The following is a 22,254-nucleotide window of genomic DNA, read 5'->3' as shown; positions in this document are numbered from 1 at the left end:
CCTGCAAGGCTCAAGTTCACCTGTTCGCAAAGTTACCTGAAGAATTTATCAGCGTAAAATACTGCATTTGTTCAAGTCCTCTTATCTCATGCAAAGCTCCAGCAACAGGATGAATTGAACCTGTTACTAATTGAATCACCAGTTATTCATTATATGGCAAAAGATAACATCCAACTCCAGAATAAAAAAACCCCTGTATTATATCTTTCCCTATAGTTAGAAGCACAGGCTGTAGATGGGAGAAGCACAGATTTCTTTTGTCAAATACTGCACCTTTTCTACCTGAAGTCAGACATTCTGCTGATGCCTGGCTAATTCCAGTGGATCTACAGAGCAAGTGGAAGCTCCTTAGGGCAGTTTCTCTGCACAGTAGCTACTGTAATGGACTCCTGAACCCAATTTATGTTGCTACTGCCTTCTCCCTTGGAACCAGCAACTCAGTGCCCAGGCAAAAGAAACACTAATCCTGCTGCCCAAAGCTAATGAGAGGATATCTGTTGGTTTTAACCAATTAATAGCGCTGTTCTGTACACTACTGACCATCATGGAAGTCATAAATTCCTATTTAGAGTTCCTTAACATCTTTGGCTTTGTGACAGAATTCAGCTGCTTTTTGGAAACTTTAGTGACTTTATGTCAGCACTCTGCTTTTTCTGGGGGGACATTTCCTTTGTAATTAGACAGTCAATCTTTTCTCAAATGACATAACCCATGATTCCAGAGCAAGAAACTGCAATAACAGGCTGCTAATAATTTTGTTCACCCTGCTGGAAAGGGAAGACACACAGCAAGCAACACCTGCACTGCTCCTGCATGCTGCCTGTCAGGACAGCTGGGAATCTCTCTGGGATAAGGAATAGGAAAGGGCAGTGCAGAAGACCCTGAAAGTCAGTGTTTCTTTCCTGGCTCCACAAGAGAGACAGACCAAGAAGATTAAGCTTCTTGCCTTGTGTAAGGAAAGGGGCTGCACTTACCCCAGGAATGGAGAAACCAGCTGCACGAGCTCGGCCCGGGAGATCACCTCCTGGTTGAAAATAACCAGGCAGCGCAGGAAGTTCTCGTATGCTTCTGTGCTACGCAGAGCTTTGCGGACCTGAGGGAGGGGAGACAAGAGGAAAAGAGGAACTATCAGGGTGAGACCAAGCAGGGGGAGGTCCAGGAGACCTGGATTTGACACTGTGCTTCCCACCGAGGCGCACAAATCTTAAAGTGAGCTGGACAGAGGGAACTTGCCCTCTACACAGGGCCAGAGAAACAGGTACTGATGGGAGCCATCCCCATGCTGGGATCCCCTGCAGTGTCAGCACTGGGGCATTACTCTAAGAAAGGAGCTGCAAGTGAAGAATTAAATTCTTCAAAGAACTCTGTAACAGCTGGATTACAAAACACTGGAATCGTGGACAACATCAGTTGTAACTGCAGCATCACAAACCCACCCAGGCTGCTTTTAAACTCCAAAGAGTATTTCAAGCAGGGAGCACGGGTATGAGACCCATGCCCTGGGTGACATCTCTCCAGCCTCTGCCTCCTTCCAGCTTGGATTATCACAGACAATCCTCCTTCTGCAACCCTGATCTTCACAGAATAAGGAAGCCAAACTATTCATCCCAACACCATTACCTTTCCCACAGGAATAGTAAGATCTACACATCAGACTGAGATCTATCATTGTTAAGTTATTCATCATTATGGTTATAATTCCACAGCAGGGATTTCTAGGTTTACCCATGTTAACACCTACACATCCTCCAAGCAATAAATTGGTTCCCAGTTACCATTAGCTGGTTCCCATCGCGCTGCAAAATTCACCACATCAGCAGGGAGCAATCAAGACTGTAATCAGTGTGCGAATTTTGCTTAAAAGGATGGTTTTAAGTTCGTTCCATACTCCCCTCTGAGCTATAAGGGAATGTATGGACATCTCAGAAAAGACACCAAGGTACCACTTGGAAACACCCCGTATCTCCTTCACTTGATCTGTGTGCTAAACCAGCAACAGGTAACAACTGTGCAATTAATTAGATTAATCTCTGAGCGGAAAAAAACCACCAAAAACCAACCCAATGTAAATATGAATCAGTTGCTTTGTAAACTGAGTTCCCCCACTGCAGCCAGCTGGTTGTAGATGGGTACAAGCTGTGCCGACACAGCAAGACATGCCAAGCACATCATCAACTGTACGGGGATTTCATAAAGGGGAAAGCAATTTGGAGTGTGGGTTACAAGAGAAAATTCCCATTCCCTCAAATAAACTGCAGCAGCAGCAGGTGGGAAGCTGGAGAAGGAGTTTTGGGGAAAAGACACATGTAAAAAATATCACCAATTTTTAAAAATTTCAATGGATCTGACTTAGAGCTCACAGGATACATCTGAGGTCAAGCTGAGAAATGTTATCAGGGGGGTGTAAATCTCACACACTTCACTGTGATAGAAGTCCAGATGTGTATACAGGCAGGACCTACATCAAGGACACGCAATATCTGCATCCCACCTCTCACCTTCTCAAAGAAGAGAGATTCTGTCCCCACACCATGTTTGCTGGCTTCTGCCAAAGACTGGTCTTTTAAACCAAGCAGCTTTGGTTTCTTCTGTTATCAAAAAAAGAAAGGCAATTAAAAATAAAAGGGGTTGTTTAGCAAGTTGAGATCATTCGATTATCTATCACACAAACGCCAGCTCCCTGACCCCACCATGTGCTTCCCATTAAAGGAAAGGTGGCTTTTTTGAAGGACAAATCTATTAAAACACGTGCTACAAGTTAATTTACTGAATGTTAATAAGTAGCATACCACTCCAAATATTTGTAATACATTGTTGCACGCTTTCCTGTAACTAGCTGACTGAAACAATCACACTACAGCACATCTTATTTTTATAACCAGTTTGGAAAACTGCCAGAAAAAGTGATTTTCCTATCACTCATCCACTTCTGTAAGTCTTACACCTCCCCAGAATAACAATTTTTTCCTCTCTTGCATTCTACTGCAAGATGTTTTGTTTTCCCCATACCACCCCTGCACTCTCCATCCTCAGAAAGGCTGAAAGTTGCCTCCAACACATGCTTCATTTTGGTGCTCTTGATTTGAAGGGGAGGAGAAAGGGCAGAAGGGGATTTAAATCCCTGGATTTAAATGATACAATCACACCTGCTAATGCTTTTCATGACAAAGGACGATATACTGGCTTCAAAAAAAGCAGGCAAATTTATCCTTCATGCACAAAGCCACCTGGCCACAGGACAATTTCTGTTGCACTACAAAGCCTCGCTGCCCTCACAAATTGTGCATCATTTGAAAAGGGCAAACTCTGCTGAGAGAATAATCATTCATCATTGTATTAAAAGGCTTATCACAGGAAAGATGAACAAACATGATTCTACTGCATCTGCTCCAAGTTCTACTACAACAAAGCTTTCAGCCACACCTTTTCAGCTTGTCTTTTCCTACATGCCTTAGGAACATTTGCTACAAATTTTGGACAAATACATTCTGTGGCAGTACTGAGACTTTTGTCTCCACATTCCACAAATCCCCCTCATTAACCACTGCTAATAAAACTATGTATTTCTAATAAAGTGATGAAAACTTTGTTTTCCCAAGCCATTAAAGTAACTATATCCCACCCTCAGGAACAGAAACCACCACTGGTTTGCAAAAATCAGAGGCAAAGATCTGTGCTTGGAAACAAGGACTTCTGAAAGGTTTAAAGACAAACATTATTTTCCATGTTCTCAAGCTGCAGCCTGTGCCACAAAAATCGCAAGGACTTGGAAACCACATCCTGCTCTGCCACAGCCTCCTGGGACAACCAGGGCTCTGAAGGAGCAGCACGTGCTCTTACCTTCACCGGAGGGGTTGCCCCAGTGCTCGAGTGCCGTCGGATCTGGCAGCCGTTCTGGTTGGGTCTCTGCTGCTTGTTGTTGAGCTGTGGCTTCTTCACTGTGCCCCCGTGGTCATTCCTGACCGATTCCACTTTCTCTGCAGTTGTCTTACTTAGCAGCTTGTTCAGAGACAAACCCGTAAGACCATTAGGGCTAAGTTCCACACAAAATGTCACAGAATGGTTTGGGTTGAAAGGGACCTTTAAGATTGTTCCATTCCAATGCCATGCCATAGTCAGGGACATCTTCCACTATTCCAAGTTGCTCAGAGTTCCATTCAACCTGCCCTTGAACACCTCCAGGGATGGGGCAGCCGCAGCTTCTCAGGGTAACCAGTGGCAATGTCTCACCACCCTCACAGGGAAGAATTTTTTCCTGACATTTAATCTAAACCTACTCTCTCTCAGTTTGAAGCCATTCCCCCTTGTCCTGTCACTCCATGCCCTTGTAAAGAGTCTCTCTCCATCTTTCTTTGAGGCTCTCTTCAAGTACTGGAAGGCCACAATTAGGTGACCCCCGAGCCTTCTCTTTTCCAGGCAGAACAATCCTAATTCTCTCAGCTGCTCCTCACAGGAGAGGTGCTTCATCCCTCTGATCATCTTGGCAGCCTCCTCTGGACTTGCTCTGACAAATCAATGTCCTTCCTGTGCTGGGGACCCCAAAGCTGGATGCAGCAGTCCAGGTGGGATCTGCTGCTCCTCCTAGCTCTAGATGACCAATGGATTTTACTGCAGTTACAGCAGTAAAACAACAGTAACTTAAAACAACCCTTTCAGGCAAAGGAATTGCATTTAAAATAAAAGTTATTTAAGAGACAAGTTGCAGCCAGAAAACACAGTCTACCCCCCTGACCTCATTCCTACACCCCAAGAAAGAAACAGCAAAAGCACATTTTTCTGAACACTGGCTACATACAGAACACTGCATTAGTTATTTCAGCCTGTCTCCAAGGGTACTCACCACAGAGCTGTTGGCATCAGGCAGGAACTGCCCAAATTCCGAGAGCAGATCCTCCTGGTTCTTGAAGAGGCGAGCTACCTGGGCATACACCTCCTGCTCCGTCAGAGCCGGCGTGTAGTTCCCTCCTGCCTCCTTGGCATTGCGCTGCTCTTTCTGCCAGAGGAAAGAGGAGACGTGTCAGAAGAAAGGATGCACAAACTATTCAAGTGACAAATAAAAAATAAAACTCTCAGTGATATAAATAATGAAACAGCAAAGGTCTCAGCTTCTTATGTAAAGCATCATACTATATTAATAGTATGACTCTCATATATTCTAAGTACCTATACTTATATATACCATAAATATATCCTAAATGCCCAACTGGCCCTGGAACAGTAAGACACTGATCATAGAAGTGGTTGCTTTGCTTTTAACACAGAGCTACAGCCACATTGTCTCATCCTGACACATGCTCATAGAAAAATGCCAAATCCAGTTCTTAAACAAGCATTTCAGACACTTCCAAGCAAAGATGAGGGACTGAAATCTATTACTTCATACTGCTGCGTAATCTTTTTAACTTGCAAGAATCCTGCTTAGTTCAAGCAGAATTCAAGACCAGGCTGGACAGGGCTTGGAGCAACCTCACCTAGTGAAAGGTGGCCCTGCCCATGGCAAAGGGTTGGACTAGATGATCTTTAAGGCCCCTTCCAATCCAAACCAGTCTATGGTTATTTGCTGGCCACTGCTAATACAGCACAACACCCAAATGCAAGTTTTGGACACCCCCCCACAAAGCAAAGCAAGAGAAATAACCATACGTAGACCCAAACTCGTATTTCTAACACTTGCCTGATACGTGTGGAGAATCTCCAGGAAGGCTTTGTAGATGTCCGGCTGTCCCTGGAACCGATTCTTGATCTTGTTGACGTAGTTGATGGCATGATTAAACTCCACGGGCTGATTGTTCTGCAGGGATGGTGTGGTGCCCAGAGAGATTGTCACAGGTGTGTGAGGCTGGACCGGTGGCGAGCGTGGTGATGCATACGGCGGAATCGGGGGGGTCTGCTGGTTGGCAGGAGTATGTGCCTGCAACTGCGATGGCTGAGGAGAAAACAAGCTGTGTTAGGAACAAGCAGATCCCCTTATGGTTGGGATAAAGGCACTTTTAAACCACTTAGGGATAGATAAATATTCAGTGGGCCAGCAGAGACTAAACCGCATCAGGGAGACAAAATGCCTGGGCTATTCAAGCTGTTGTTATTAAGATGATTTTCCTTGCTAATTGCTTTGGACTGAAACCTGACAAGGGACACAAACTACCTCAAAAATTTAACAGAGCTAAAATGCGTAGGTACGACCAGCTCCAACACTACAAGTGATTTTGCCACTAGAAGAATTGTGGGATATATAAAGGCAATAGCAAGGGAAAACTGGAGTTTCTTGAGATGAAAAGCAGGCAATGAGTAATTCTTTTGAATACTCTTAATGGACATCAAACAGCCAGGTGAAAATTTAGTTTTGAGGTGGCAGTTTTAAAAGGAAATGGAAGTACTTATTCCCCTCATGTTTTAAATTTTAAAACTTGTATTACACTGAGTTTTCAGGACTGAGAATGTAAGTAACCATCTTAGAATGGCTATAAATATCCTGTTACAAGGTCCTGCCCTGCTCAGCTGCAGCTTCACCTGCCTGGTAGGGACATCTCACCTCATTGTCTAGCCTGTCCCTCAGGTTCATTTAAAAGTTTTAGCAAAGACAGTTCAACACTTTGCAATTTGATGAGGAGAAAACCACGTATACCATGGTGCTAAGAAGGAGCCAGCTCTTCACTGAGAGCATGTACTACTTCTTAAGAAAAAGTCCTTGAAATTTGACACAGGCAAGTTCATTCTGGAATGATCTGCAGAGTCCAGCTTGGCAAATCTTTTAGCAAATCTTTCAGCATGTTTTTGTTTGCCATTTCTGAGCAGGAAGTTGCATGTCCCAACGATGTTTGTCCAGAGATCAGCTAACTGCCACATTTAACTGCTGTTTTTTAACTGCATATTACCTTTTCCTTTAGCTTTTCCAGCCAACTGTTATTTAACAGTTTAGGGATTAACCCTTGAAACTTTGGAGATTCCCTCCCTAAGGCTCTGAAATATTTTCACATTTTGAATACATGATATTTTATCTGGAGTAATCTCCTTGAACATCTATTATCCTGTTCTGTTTCACATAATTACATCTTTTGGACAGTAGCATCCAGATTGTATCTAAATCGGAGGCAAATTTCCTTTGTTACTGAAAGGTCTCTGTTCTGGGCTCACACACCAATACCTACAGGCAACATCATGGTCATCTTGCCTAAACTCTTGCACTTTAGATGTTGCTAGTCACTCCTGAACCCTTCCAGCTGATGGCTGAACCAGACCCCTCTACAAAAACTATCCAATCTGAAAACAAGACTTCAAACAATGCAGAAGCCACCAAATGAAGGTTTCCTAAAAGCTTAATTGCCTCAAGCATTTGAAACCAGACACACTCACACCAAGAAGAACATCTTCACCACAACCTCTGTTTTATGGGCGATTTCTTGGGACTTTAGGTTTAAGACAATATACACAAAAGCAGGCAGATAATGTGTGCCCAGTGATTTAACTAGGAACCTTTTCCCTAGGGTTGCTGGATCACTTCTTGAATAATGTGTGTGCCATCTACCAGATGCTCTGACTGTCTTTCAGTTCCCCACTGCCAGCAACAAGGCTTTTCCAAACTCTTAATCTTTTGGAAAGCTTATTTGAACTGCTGTCAAATTAACTATGACTGCATCTTCAAGTTTGAAAATGAGAAACTATCCCAGCAGCACAAGGGAAACACGTGAAGGTTCACAAATACTGGGGAAAAGCAGTGTCTAAGTTAATTTTTCACTCTCTAGCTCCACACCAGCTTCAGCTGGAGGCAGCAGAATCCCTGTGCTCTTAGTGCAGGTCACCCAAAGCCTCTCACCTTGCTGATTTTGGCAGGTGTGGGCTGCGGCGCCGGCTGTGCTGGTGTCGGAGTCGACTGCGCCGAAGGCTGCGACGGATGCGGCGGCTGGGGCTGTGGCTGGGGCTGCAGCCCATGCGTGGGGATCTGGTGAACCTGCCCCGGGGTTGTCACGTTCACCATGTCGTTGGTCTGCACCTCAATCTTGTAGCCAGGTGGCAAGAAGGTGTTGAAACCCATGATCAAGTCTGGGTGGCCCTTGAAGAGCTGCGATACACGGCTGATCACCCCTGGAGTGTCGATGCTGAGGAAGGAAAAAGATCACGATGTCATGATCCTCTGGGACCTTGCAGTGGGACAAGGCTCTCCACAGAGGAACCCTCTACTGCACTTTTTTCCCTTATCACCCCTAACCTATGAAACAATGCAAAACTGAGTCCTATAAACACACTGCTCAAGATTGACATTAGCATTATTTTATTAGCCCAAACAGCGTTTTATATCCACGAGATCTAGTCCCAAGTCTGACCGTTATTAATGGGCAGACAACCAGATGAATGACTGATGAATGTCAGATGAACCAGATGAATGTCAAGACTGAACTTGTGAACTCCCAGTCTAAGCAAAGATTCAGTATAAATGAAGGGATGCATTTAATTTTTAGAAAATAAAGCACACAACTGCTTTTACATCACTGTCCGGGTGTGTTATTCTGTATACAAAGGACAGAATTTAGATCCTGCCCTGTGCTCCCACGTCCACATACACTCTTTCTAACCTGGAAGGAAGAAGAAAAATGCAGCTTGTTACCTTTGAGATTTAAATTCCTTCATAATATCCAAGAAGTCATTGTAGACCTGTGGCTGACTACCAAACTGTAGCTTCACCTGGTCAAGGTAAGACAATGCATCCTCCACCTGGAGACAGACCAGACAGGTAACATTAGCAGAGTAGATTTGATTTCACCTACCACTGTTCTGTAAAACGCTCATTATTTGAAAACACAGCTGTTAGCCCTGAGCCTGGGCAGGGAGTTAAGGAGCAAAAAGCTCACGAGCCTGGTTAGTTTACTACCAGCACTTTTGTTTGAATAAAAGGTACTCACTCCCCACTCCTGGCCCATGAGATAAAACAGTACCAAAAAGAGACAAAAAGGAAAAAAAAAAAAGCAACACAGATCAGCAGAATTACTCAGAATAAAAAAAAAAAAAAAAAAACCACCAAAAAAACCACTCCAAATTTACCATGACTGAAGTGACTGCTAGGATAAACAGAACTAGACTGAGTATTTTTCCTGCATTCATATGTGGAAATTATTATGGAAGTCTAAGAATAAGCAGAAAGTGGAAATGACATATTCAGTGTAGTAGATGTCTGCCAGGTACACGCTTGCACTTCTCTCAAAAAGCCAGACATTTCAGTTCGACATAGAAGGTTTCGAAAATGGCAACTGTGGGCGGCAAATTGTTTTACACCTCAAACAGCAAGAGGTTCATGATTCGTGCACCAACAGCCAATTTTCAGAGGTACTGAAAGAACAGCCACAGCCTAAAGCGAGAGCTCTGCATCCCTGTGCCTCCAGCAGCCAGGCCACGCACTCAGCAGCTGCAAGAGCTACACACAGGGCCGCGCTTTCGTCTGAAATTGAACAACGGAAGAAAGACTCATGTATAGCCCCAACCCTGCACTAGCAAAGGATTTTCCATGGATTTCACTGGAAGAAACACTCTTTTTGAAATTGGTTTTCAGAGACTTGTAGAAATGAAGTTTCCCAAATTCAGCAAAAGGAAAAGGGCAATGGTTTCCACCAAAACCAGAAAAGACTCGCACCGTATTTGGAAGGAGCTGAAACAGGCATCAATTCGTATGTATGTGCCTTCTCCAAATGTAGCAACTTAAAGGGGTTATTTTTGGTGGACTTCTCTCTTTGTTTAAGGATTTTACAGCACATAATCTGAGAATAGAGCCTTCCTTACTCCCAAATTACTCCCACACAACCACCCACATATGCCATGTGTTCAGAAAAGCACCAAATGTTTTGGTAATTTAACCCATTCATCCAAATACTCTAAGCAATACATTTTTCCTTTTCCTCCCTGCCACAAATCTTTTCCTAGCAAGTCCAATTTCTTTGTATTATGGTATGTGAAACCACAGGGTTTCAGCAGAAGGAGAAGCCCATTTCTGCATTCAATAGACTCCCAAACACGAGAAGCATCAAATCCTTGTCAAGAAAGCTTTTAGGAAGTCACCAGCAGGGAGGCAAAAAGGATAGAAAACGGGCCCTGGCCGCACAAGGAATTTCGGGAGAGGATGGTTGACATCGGGCAGCACTGCTTGACGTTACCTTGAGCCTCTGGAACTGCTGCTGGCCCTGCACGGGCACGGCCGGGGGTGTGGGGTGCGTGTGGCTCTGCACCACCTGGCTGCCGTGGGGCTGCACCGGCGCAGGGTGGTGGTGGCCGCTGTGCACAGCGGCGATGGCCGGCCCATGGCTGCCCGAGCTCTGCGGCACGGCCGACACCTGCCAAGGCAAACAGCATGTCAGGCACGGCCACGGCGTCGTGGCAGAGAGCCTCCCAGGCTTCCCAGACACGGGAACACAACTAAGGAAGCAGAACACAGCTGGTTTGAGCTTTAACCATGACTGCTGACAACCTTACTCAACAAACTCCAGACAACTCTCATCCTATACTCCAAGTACAGGAAAGCCCTCCCTGCAAACGCATTCCAAACACAGGCTGTCCCCGGCCTGCACGCTCACTGGCTGTCAAGTATGTCCCCTGACATAAAGACCTGAAAAAGGAGGGTAAAATGGGATTTTTAATCTGACAAGAGTCAAGGTTCTCTCCTTTCCCTACATGTCACAAGTAATAATCTGAGTGAATGAATCTTTATGGGCTGCTACGTTCTTGATGTTCAGTTTGGGTACTGGAAGTCAAATGACAGCTCTCTGGCATCAGCAGGCTCAGGGGAAAACCCAGCTTGGTATTTCCCCTAGAAAAACAGGGAAAGGAATAGAAAGCATGCACTTTTGGGACTTTTTCATACTGTAAACCAGGGAAGTTTCAATTTGGAAAATCATTTTCACAAACCCAGTTTTCCATTTGAGCCTCTTTTAGATGGGACATACTTTATTTGATCCTCATGAACAAAGTAAGATTTGCCTGCTGGTTCATCTAAATTCTTTTTAAGAAGGACTACCAGCATCAACACAGCCTCTTCCAGCCCCTGCAAGGGTCTGCCTGCAGCTCTTCAGCTCTGTGGCTGCCACTATGAGTGTGAACATCCCTTCTGCAGAAGCAAGGATGAAGCTGTGTGTAAAATCAGGCACCAGACAGGGAGAGCAGCTCACCAGCAACACAAGTGTGGAAGATTCAATATGCCAGAAATGTGGCAAAGACAAATATCACACAAATAGCCCTTCCCTGCTCTTTCACTGACAGCTATCTCCAGTGTACTCTTAAAAAGATATTTTTTCCCTCGTACCCAACTGCCAGCTTCTTGTAAAGGAGGCAACAGAGGGAAGAGTGCCACCTAATGACTCTGGGGTAACGTTTTCCAAAACATTTCAATTTTCCTGAAAGTCTTCAATCTAAATGCTGATCTAGTCTGTTAAGCTTAAGATCACCCAAGATACCATACATCTTTTACAACAGCAAATCTTTTCCTGCTGAAAAACAGAAAAATGGAGGAAAACCCCTCCACAAACCTGACTCTGCGATTTAGAGACCATGGTCTGAGAGAATCATTAAAAGAATCGTGTTCAAGAAAGCCAAGTCACACCATGCTGGTTCATGAATGAAGCCAATAAAGCAAGCACTGCAAATGAGATGTACGATAAGTATATTGTCCAAAACAAAACCTTGTGTCAAATACAGAACTCTACGGTGCCGTGACACGGTGCTGGCTGTCCGTGAGCTAAGGGCTGAGCACACACACCTGGTAGCTGGGAGTTACGGAGTACTGGATCCCCGTGGCCGACTGCATGGTCTCCGAAACTGCCTCATAGACCGGCGGGGCCGGGGCGAGCACGCGGTGCTGGTGCGGGAAAGCCTCGGTGCTGCTGGTGATACGTCTCTGCTGCGACGCATACACGGGTGACTCCTGCTCATCCAATCGCCGCTTCATGCTGAACTCATGCTCGGGAAGCACTACAAAACCTGGGAAAAACAGACCGGTTAGCACAGGGAATTGATCCAGCGCTCCTGTCCTGCACCGTGGGTGACGCTGAGATTGCTGCCAGCAGGTAGGGCGAGTTTCTGTCTATTCAGGTACTGACATCTTGAGATGGGAAAGTGGAATTAAAGATTTAACTTTCAGCATAGAACATGCAACCGTATCTTAGCACAAAAAGTATAGCCTTATTGTTGTAGTAACTTGAAAGTTAATGATTTCTTTAGTCTCACTTAAAGGATGTTGCTAACTGAAGCATCTGAAGCACACACAGACCCTGAGTGACACAAAGCTCGTGAACGCAGTGGTTGAACGCAACAGACTGGGGTAGGATGTGTTACCTACACACAGTTTATACTGACATCATAAAAAAACCCCTCTTGGACAGTCCAGGTAGGATGACAGACAGCTGTGAGAGATGCTTTAAGACACGGGGAAAAGCAGGATACGGAATCAGAGTTTGAAGTCACAAAGCCCCAAAGTGTTCTGCATTTAATACACGTGTATTAAACACATTTCGTGTGTAACCTCAGGGAAAGACACAGGGCTGCTATAGACCCAGGTCTGCTATACCAGGAGTATTTTGGATACCACATGCCACACATCTGTGGTGCTGCCAGCATCCCGGCCCCACTCAGCAGCTGGATTCCTGCCTGCCTGCCGGGGAGCATGGATCAGCAGCTCTCTCACTTACTCCCCAGTATTTTTCTTCATGTTCCTGCCCAACTTCAAGTTGCTTCCAAGCAACTTGATTTGACTTCAAATCTGACAGGTTATTCTGCCACTGGTCCCACTCCAAAAGGAGCCAGGAATTCCTGGTTCTGTTGGATTGAACTACTCACCCCAGTACTCTACTGCAAGCAAATTCCAGGGCTGTTTTCTGTCCATTGATAGTTACTGCCATCCTTGAGATGTTATCTGCTGTTTCGTAAAAGCACAGGCAGCCTATTAAGATGTTTGAGGGACAGAAAACAGTGAAATCCACCTTATTCTGCTTCAAGACCTCTCCAAAGCAAGGCCTTTTCAGTTCAGTGCAGTTAGACACATCCATTACAAAGGCAAACACATGGATCAACAAGAGGGAATGACGTTCCCTCAGAATAATGGTACAGCAGCCAACTGAGCCAATCCCCACCTACCAGGTCAGGACAGCTCTTCACAGTCTAAATCTGTCATTAATCAAATAACCCAAAGATCATTTACTAACATCTCATGTCAAATATGGAAACAGCAACCAGCAGGACAGAGGTGCAGATTTTCCCCTCCATGACATAAAAACATAAAAAGATTTGGAAAGATTTGTTTTGGAAGGGACCTTAAAGATCATCTCATTCCACCCCCTGCCATGGGCAGGGACACCTCCCACTAGCCCAGGCTGCTCCAAGCCCCAATGTCCAGCCTGGCCTTGGGCACTGCCAGGGATCCAGGGGCAGCCACAGCTGCTCTGGGCACCTGTGCCAGGGCCTGCCCACCCTCACAGGGAAGAATTTCTTCCCGGTATCCAATATAAACTCTCCCTACTAGTCCTTCCTTTCACCTGGAGAGGGTAGGACAACAAGGAAGATGATTTAATTTCTTTATGAAGTTACTCTTCAAGTTTAACCTCTCAAGAGGTCCCCAAATCACCTGGCAGGTCACAGACAGGAAGCAGAGGAGGACTCCTTGCTCCAAGTAAAGGGGAAAGCTCATCAACTGCATCTTAATTGCAAGTTACAAACCCTAAGTAAGCCTGACCCCCAGCACACACTCAGCAAGCAGAGGAGCACACTCCACGAGCTCATTTTTCTAATGGTGCCTGCACTGGCCACATCTTTTTAACTGGTCTGCTGACAAATGAAGAGCCAGGCAGGTTAACATGGAGCAACTCCTCTCAGGCACAGACCACATTTAGCTTTGCAAAAACATAGTTTTATGCTAATAAGGCTGGGACTAAACTGAGTAAATCTGGCCTCACACCATCCACCCACGAGCAGAGCTGGCCAGGATTTTGCATGACAATGGCTGAGTGCACGTAAAGTCTGGGCAAAGCTTTGGTGGCAGCTATTTATAACCCTCTCACCAACTTGGATACCCTTCTGCTCCAAACACTGGTCCCTCAGCCAGTCCTGCCACCTGCTTTTGATCTCCCAGGCTGGTTCTTCTCCCCTCACCCTTTCAATAATTGTGTCTAGATACACGTGGTGTAAATGTGGCGTGGTGGCTGCTCAGTGTTCCAACTTTGAGTCTCATTTCCCAAAGCAACATTCCACACTCACCCCTTCAGATGGACTAACCAATCCCTAAAGCAGAGGCTGTTTGAGGGCAGAAGATGGCTGGAAGACTCACGTGCCCTTATGAGGATTAAAATGCCACCTCAGGCTGTCTGAGAAGACTTTTCCCTACAAAGCTACCAAAATTCTTGGCCTGTGAGGCCACGGGAATCATGACAGCACCAAGGATCCATCACCACACACACACCAGCAACACAAACACCAGTTTTTAAAGCTCCCGATTCCTGCAGGCCAAGCATACAATCTTCCAAAAATCTAGTCTGCTTTATGGTTGACATTAAAACTTCTGTGAAGTAAATAATTAAAGCTCATGTACATTCATCTTCCCTCTGAATTCCCCTCACCTTCACCAACTGAGTTTGGACTCTACTTCTATCCAAGCACTGGACCTGCCTAAACTGCGAAATTTTGTATTATATACAGGTGTGTATATATACATGGACAATACACAGGTAACAGTCAATAGCACTGTTAGTGCTAGTTACCTAGGAAGTCAATCTTCCTAGGCGACACCATGCTAACTCCTACCAGGGGTCTGCAATCCACTGAGTAAGAGTATCTCCCAGCAAACCAGCCCTTAATGAAGATTGCTAATTGACAGGCTTTATTAATCCTAGCAGAGAGATGATGATCTCGAAGCTCTGCTGTACTAGACACAGTCTAGTGATGATAACTCTGCATCCACCAAGCTCTACAGAGAGAAGAAAGCAAACCAGCACCAGAACAGTGACCGGCCTGCATCCTGCAGGAGATATGATGCTAAATGGTCCCTAAGTGCATTCATTTCCTCGCTGAAGTCCTGTTAATCTTGACCAGGCATCTCCCACTGACCTCTTCTGCTCAAAAGCTGGAGAAATCTGTTGTGCAGCAAATCCTACCCCTCCTACAGCCCACCAAAGAGCTGAGGAGGGAACACTGAGATGAAACCCAAGACTAGACATGTCATTTTGAACAGATTTAGCCAAAGCATGCTGCTCAAAGGGTCAATTCCACCCACTTCCACCCTCAGTAACAACTGATTTTTCCTTAATGATGGCAAAGCCCAGCTAAGAGAGAGGTATTTTGAGAATAAACATACAATATCAAAGACTTGTACCAAGCATTTTCCCTCCAGGTTACTCAATACTACGCTTATGTCATCATCTCAGAAATGTAGCACACATCTCTGGCATCCCCTTATGGGCTTTGAAGTGTAGATTTAGAGAGCCCCAATTCAAACTGCACCATCTGTAACCTTAATTTGAGGTTTGAAAAGCCCTCAAAATACAGCAGGGACTGAAAGTAAGTCACAAAATTCAGGTACTTTCCTTTGTTAAAAGCATTAACAGGAGGCATGTAGATCTTAGCACTGCCTGAGCAGACCAAGTCAAGAATTGCATTCCCCTTCCCCAGCAGTGTTTCTACCCAAACTCCCTATTAACTCCACTTAGAGCACACTTCATTCCATCTAGGGGAGGATGAAAACTACTGGGGTTTTTTTTTCTGAGGTTTTTAGTGCTCCCCTTCACAGGAAAAGGATGCTGCATGGGAACACACCTCTGGATCTTCCCACCTGCGTCACCTCCCAGCTCACCAGCTCCGTGCCACAGGTAGGATGCATCAGGCAGAAACACACACACAGGATCCTCAGCTGGTAAAGCAAAGGAAAAATTAAGAAAAGCTATGTTGGATTTCAGAAACAATACTAGAATTATGCAATTCTACCTCGCCGACTTCATCAGAGGGTTTCCCCATCCATCTGCCTCACATAAGCCGGTGGGACAGATAAAGGCAAATGGAGCACATCCCTTTCCCTCTGGTACTGAGGGAAGCAGAGGAGTGGCAGTACTGACACAGAAAGAGAAGGAACAAAGTGGGGACAAGGCTGGTGGAGCACTGCAGGGCTCTCCTCCTGCCTGCTCACTGCTCCTTGGGAGCAACAGAGGCACAGGAGCCCAGGTGCTCTCCCTCCTCCCTTGCAAAACTGCCTCTCTGGTGGCAGCTTGGCTCCCCAGCGTGTTACCACATAATATCCCCAAAATCTCCATTATCTCTATTGCAGGTTTTCCCACCAGATAAGCAGGGTCTTCTGGCATTAGAGATCAGCTGGTAAAGTAAAAAAGAAAAAGCCAAATAGAGACTAGGAAGAAAGCAAACCGGGAAGGTGCACTGCCTCAGCACCTGTTGGAAACTCAACACACCTGTGGATAAACACCACCTTCACCAAGGAGCTGTGAAAGAGCCACCAGAGAGGATTTTGGTCCCCCTGAAAAACTGCAGGGAAATTGCAGAGCTGCACAGGATTTGTTTAACACATGTGAGGGCTTTTTAAAAGGTTTTCTTTCAAGGGAGAGAGGACTCAAAAGTCGGGAGGAGCAAGTGTAAGTCTCAACTCTGATCCCAGAACAGTCACGGATGTCCTGCAGGACACATCCTGCATAGGATTATAGACGAGTACGTCGCAGTGCCTGCTGGAAAGGAGCTGGCAGTGCTGCTAACCCAGCCACACAACTTCCAGAACATGACCCAGCTTGTTCAGCAGTCACTGCTATACTTTGTTTGTATGGTGCCACACAGCCCGGATCCCCCGCCCATAGCACAGGGATAACCCCCTGGCCACCCTACAGAGAGGCACATCCAGGACCAAAGCATCATTCCAAAATGAAATGAGAAACATTCTTAGAAAAAGGTGTTGGAAAAGCACGACCTGAAGCTTTGGGAGCAGTTAGGAGAGTTTTCGGGGCGGGGGGGGGGGGGCATCATGACAGCTGTGCCAGCACTCACCATGAGGCAGACGGGACATGAATAAACCCCACTCATCCAGATGGGTAACAAGTTGGTAAGGCACTGATCCCTGCTTTGCCAAAAAGTGGCCTGGGTGCCAAACCCCACTGCACAGACACGATCCAAAACAAGCTCTACAGAGCTTAGAGCACTGTTTTGCCCCGTTCCCTGACTGCACCTACCCCATGCACAGAGAGAATGCTCAGAACCCTTTTATTTAACCAAATGTAACAAGAAAAGACCCCAGCAAGGTTGGAAAAAAGTAGCACGGTCCCAAAAGTGCACCCCCAGGCTGAAGTGACAGCTATTACCGGGCTCTTTTCTGCTCCAGCTCCAACAGCCATAAAAGCGTTCCAACACTGGAGAAGTCCAGAACAGCAATCTGGACAGAAAACGATTCATAAATCCTGGAAACGTAAATGATCCGCCTGCCAATTCCAACACGATGCTCCCAGCCCCAAGACGCACACGTGCCAGGAGCCTGTCCAGAGGGCTCCCCTGGCAATCCAGGCGGGGGCCAGGGGGAGAGCATCCCCCTTCCCCACACTGCTCACAAAAACAGTCTGAATCACTCAGAGTTTCCCCAAACTTGAGCAAATTAGCGCTATTTTTTTGGATGAATGATTACATTGCAGCATCTCAAACAAATTCATGCTGAGACCATGTATCTTCACCAGAAGAGGAAGGCGGGAGGGATGAGGATATGATACTTTGGAGGGGAGAAAGCACAATTTCCTTTTGCAAAGAGTGTACCCGTGTGAAAAACTGCTAACTTCACCTCAGCAGGGGAAAAAAAAAAAGACCCTAAAAAGTGCTTTTCTGTCCTTGGAGATCCAGCACAGGCTGACACCGAGCTCCCAAGGCACTTTATGTGATGAAGGAAGTTTTACAGATGCTTTAAAATTAGTATATTAAAATAAAATGCCATTTTAATTTAAAATACTGTACTGTTAATCCTATATAGTAATGTTTACCTTTCTGAAACTGTATTTTTTTTTAAATAATTACAAGTTAGGAGTGGAAAATGGGCAGTACAGACACACCTGTAAGGAATTAAGTTTGGCATTTCCCACTTGTTTACTGACCCTACACCTTTTAGCACAACTGGAAGTGGCAAGTTAAAAGTGAAACGTGAGGCATTATGTCAGCCTTAAGCTACACTTTAGCACACAGACCAGGTTTAGATTCCTCTGGACAGCGTGGGAGACTGAAAATCTATGCACAGCTGGAGATGCCTTTGATAATTAGTTTAAAATAGAGCTGACACAAGTTATTTTGCCCCATTTCAGTAGTCCAAGTAAATGGATTTCTTTAGGGAGGTAACTTCTATCTGAACACACGTACTAGTCACACAAATAACAACTATTAAAATTTATTCTGAAACCAGGCCAGGAAAAGGCAGAAGAAACAAGATTTAGTTAAGCAGACACCAAGCACGGTCATACTTTTAAAGCTACCTGAACTCCACCAGCTTCCTGCTATCAAAAAACCCCAACCCCCTAAAGTAGTTTCTAGGGATGTACAACAGCCTGAAGAACCACAAAAAGGGGGTGAAATACCAGTGCAAGTGTCTGCCAAGTTCACAGCACGGGAGGACGAGAAGAGGGATCCGGCTCGCTATTAAAATCGCTGGAAAATTATTGGGTGCACGAGGTGCTCTCGGGTTTCCATGTATTTACGCGTCGCTCCAACAGGTCCTTTTGGAGAGCTGCGCTATGGAGCTGGAAAACTGCGAAAAGCGACGGGGGGAACCCTCGGCGACCCCGGAGCTGCCGCGGAGCGCCCGTGGCGCGGCGGAAGGCGGCAGAGCGGGACCCCGGCGGGGGGTACGGCCCCGGCAAAGCGCTTTCATGGCAACTCCGCCGGGAAGTTGGGTGAACCCCGGGACCGGAGGAGCCCGCGCCCCCCCCGCCGACTCTCGGAACGCCCCCCGGGCGGGCGGAGCCCCGCGGCGGCTCCGGCGCGCGGTGCGGCCGGTACCGGGGCCGTGCAATGCGGGCGAGCGCTGCCGGGGGCGGTCCCGCCGCAGCCCGGGAGCGGCACCGGGCGGAGGGCGGGCGAAGGGGCGGGGGGAGGAGGCGGCGCCCGGCTCGCAGCGCGCCCAGCGGCCGCCGCACGCTCCGCCCGCCGCTCCCGCCATGCCGGGGCCGGGACACCCCGGCGGGGGCGGGGCGGGCGGGAGGACGCGCGGCCGCCCGCGCGGGCCGGAGCTCCCCGGGGAGCCGCGCCGCGGGCACCGACCGGCCCCCCCCCCAATCCCGCGCCGCCGCCGCACCGGCGCCGGGCCCCGCCCCCTACGGATCGCCGGAGGGGGCCGGCCCGGGGCCCGGCGGCCTCCCGTCCTCGCCGCCCCGCTCTTCCTTACCTCGAAGCGGGCCCTGGCAGCGGCCGGGTCTCCCTCAGGGTCCGGGGGTGGCGGGCACCTCCCGGGCGAGCGGCGGGGGCGGGCTGTCCCCGGCGCAGTGAGAAGGGGGGATCCCCGCGCCCCTCCTCCCGAAGGGGGGGAGCGGGCGGGGGCGGCGCCGGTGCCCCGGCGGGGGCGGGGGGCTCGGCGGGGGGGGTAAGATGGAGTAACCGTCTGTCGGCCGCCGCGGCGGAGCGCTGCCCGCTTCTCTGTTCCCCGGGAAATCCCGCCCCTCCTCGCGCAGGGGGGGAGCCCCGAGCGCCCGTTGGGCGAGACGCGCGCCCGTCACCGTCTCGGCCAATGGGAGCACTGGCCCCGCCTACCAGGCCCTCCCCTATTGGCCGCGGCCCCCAGGAAGGGGATGTGGAGAGGAAGGGAGGGAGGAGAGGAGGGGGGGAGCGACCGCCGAAGAAAAATGTCCGTATAAGCAGCGCGCCCCGCCCCCGTCCCGCCTCCCCCGCCGTCCTATTGGCTGCGAGACCAAAGCACCGGCCAATTAGCGAGCGGGGCCGCGCCGCCGTCACGGCGAGGGGCCCACCCACGCGGCGGACTGGCCCGCCCCCCACCGACGAGGCCACGCCCCCCTCTCTGGGGAGCCCTTTTGTGGAATGTTTACATCGCGGCCGCGGCCCGCGCGAGCGGCTCCCCCCGCCGTCCCCCCCCGGCCCCGGGCCCCGGCGCCAACCGGTTCGGCGGCGGGAGGGGGGGGGGGGGGACTTGGCGGCGGGGCCCGGGCCCGGGGGCGGCGCGGCGCTGCCTTTTGTCCCCGACCCCTTCACTTCCGGGATGGCGGCGCCCCACGTGGGGCGGGTCGGTTACACGTGCGGGTGGGGGGGACACGGCACACGCACACACTGGCTCACGCACACCCCCCGCACACTCGCACACACTCACACTCACGCACGCACGCACCGAAGGGGAGGGGGGGGCGTGGGCGGTACGCGCCGCGGGGGGCGGTGCCCTGCGCTGCTGCGGCCAATGGCGTGCCGGAGAGGGGGCGTGGCCACCGAGCAATGCCCCCCTTCCCCCCCCGCGCACACACTCAGTCACTCGCCTCCCCCCCCCCCCCCCCGCTCCCGCCGCCCGTCGCGCGCTTCCCGCCGGCGGGATCCGGAGCGCGCGCGCGCTGCTCTCCCCTCCTACCCCCCCCCCCCCGCCCCTTTTCCCTCAGGTTCCCGCCCGCCCCGTGGGAAGCGATTCCCGTGAAAGGGGGCAAAACTGGGAAAGTGTGTGTGGGGAAAGCAGCTGTTACATACCCTCAGCGCGCAGGCGAGCAGCCCTGAATGGAGGGGGAACTCCCCCCGGGGCGGATTGGCTTCGCGGTGCCGATCGTCACGGCCGCACCGCCCACGGGGGGAGGGGGGCGGGAGGAAGGGGGTGTGAGGGAAAGGCCTCACAGCGGAGGGCGGGAGGGAGCTGAGGGAGCCGGTGCCCCCGCGGCGGTGGCCAGCGTTCCCGTCCGCTAAAACACGAGATGGAGATGGGGGTTAATGCCTTCAATTATCGTTTTTATCTCCCTTTGAAAAGTTGTGGAGGGAGTTACTGGGTTCCCCAGACGGAGGCTGGAAGAGCCAGGCCTGGCCGCCCGTTAGTGCTCATCTGGGCATCTAGAGTGCGCTCGGGAAAGGGTGAAATGCAAACACACATGTTCCAGACTTCTATTGAAATGTGCGTTTCAAGCACCTTCACTCAAACAAGATCTAAATCTCCTAAATTTTTTTTCTTTCCAGGTATTCTTCCCTTTCTCAGACTGGGAGAGTGTTACAGGAGCAGGCAGTGGGGTGGTGCCAGGACAAGCAGGCACAGCAGAGGAGGGTCTCTGTAGCTGGAAGCTGCAGCTCGGTTTAACTCCTGGAAGGGCTCTCGACTGGGGGATTTGAGCCTGCACGGGCTGCAGTGCCACTGGAGATCGAGCCTGAGCCTTGGAAACCAGACGCGAGGAAGCAGAAGGGCTGGGAATGAAGCATTCTGGAGCTAGGCTCTTTCCAAACTCCCAGGGCGCAAAATTACAAGCACTAAAGTAATCGTCATTAGCGAGGCAGTGTGCATGCAGCCAAGAAAGCCAAATGAGACAGGTGGGCACAGCAATGGCAGCGCCGCTTTAGGATTGCCCTGCAATGCCTTTAAATCCCCGTTTCCAAATTCCAGCGGAACTTTGGATTTCATTCTTGGAATTGCCTGTGCTGTTACTTTTGCCCGTGGTGGCTGATCCCCATCTCTGGGCCACTCCAAGGAAGGGGAGATGCTGCAGGCATCAGGCTGCTTGTACTCAGCAGCCCGTTTTTCCCACCGCTCTCCAAAAAGTTTTTCTTTCCAGTAACTTTGGCTGTCTGCGTGAAGTGACTATTCCCAGAGAAATCCATATTTCTGCTGCTGAGCAGGACCTGCTGGCACAGAAGGAATGGATGCAACAAAACCTCATGTTGTGCAAGAGGACTGAAAATGCTGGCTTTGAGAAGAAACACAGCCCTGGAAATAGTAAGGGAGGGTGAGTGTTTGGGTTGTTTTTCCATGGAAAAGGTTTACAACCTTTTCCTCCGCCTCCAGCACAGATGGGATATTCATCCCTCCTTGAAGGGAGCAGCATATCCGAGCTGTTCCCATTCAGAGCCAGCGCTGGTGATCTCCATCCCTGTCCCCTGGTTATTCCTACCAGACACCCAGGACATGAGTCTTCTTGGAAAACTTTTGGTTCTCTGTGCCCACATCATGTGGAATTGAGCTAGAAGGCACAACCACCTTTACCATGCACACAGAGCTTTGTTGGGATTTCCCAGCTCGTGGAAGAGAGACGTGGGCTGGGCACATTCATGGGGCCACATGGGACACTTGGCATCCCCTGCAGCTTT

General features: G+C 49.0%; 1 protein-coding gene across 3 annotated transcripts in view; it reads right to left on the bottom strand.

Moving 5' to 3' along the window:
• Window positions 1–20,728, bottom strand: part of SIN3A (SIN3 transcription regulator family member A) — a 32,257-nt gene extending 11,529 nt beyond the window's left edge. Inside the window, exons 1-10 of one of the 3 annotated variants that reach the window (XM_039557758.1) lie at window positions 20,662–20,728; window positions 11,735–11,955; window positions 10,140–10,316; window positions 8,603–8,709; window positions 7,814–8,096; window positions 5,675–5,926; window positions 4,841–4,993; window positions 3,841–3,999; window positions 2,499–2,588; window positions 975–1,093 (exon numbers count right to left, since the gene is read on the bottom strand). In XM_039557758.1, the coding sequence (XP_039413692.1) occupies window positions 975–1,093; window positions 2,499–2,588; window positions 3,841–3,999; window positions 4,841–4,993; window positions 5,675–5,926; window positions 7,814–8,096; window positions 8,603–8,709; window positions 10,140–10,316; window positions 11,735–11,923 (1,529 nt within the window). In that variant the 5' untranslated portion in view covers window positions 11,924–11,955; window positions 20,662–20,728. Of the gene's footprint in view, window positions 1–974; window positions 1,094–2,498; window positions 2,589–3,840; window positions 4,000–4,840; window positions 4,994–5,674; window positions 5,927–7,813; window positions 8,097–8,602; window positions 8,710–10,139; window positions 10,317–11,734; window positions 11,956–18,560; window positions 18,838–19,366; window positions 19,559–20,661 lie in introns of those variants that run through there. The other 2 variants (XM_039557757.1, XM_010412306.3) reach the window with 2 other exon arrangements.
• Between the last annotated feature and the right edge of the window lie 1,526 nt (window positions 20,729–22,254).

This window comes from Corvus cornix, chromosome 10, assembly GCF_000738735.6.
Source record: "Corvus cornix cornix isolate S_Up_H32 chromosome 10, ASM73873v5, whole genome shotgun sequence".
Classification (NCBI taxonomy): Eukaryota; Metazoa; Chordata; class Aves; order Passeriformes; family Corvidae; genus Corvus; species Corvus cornix.
Note: the sequence above shows the minus strand (reverse complement) of the source record. Positions and strands in the feature narration are given on the sequence as shown.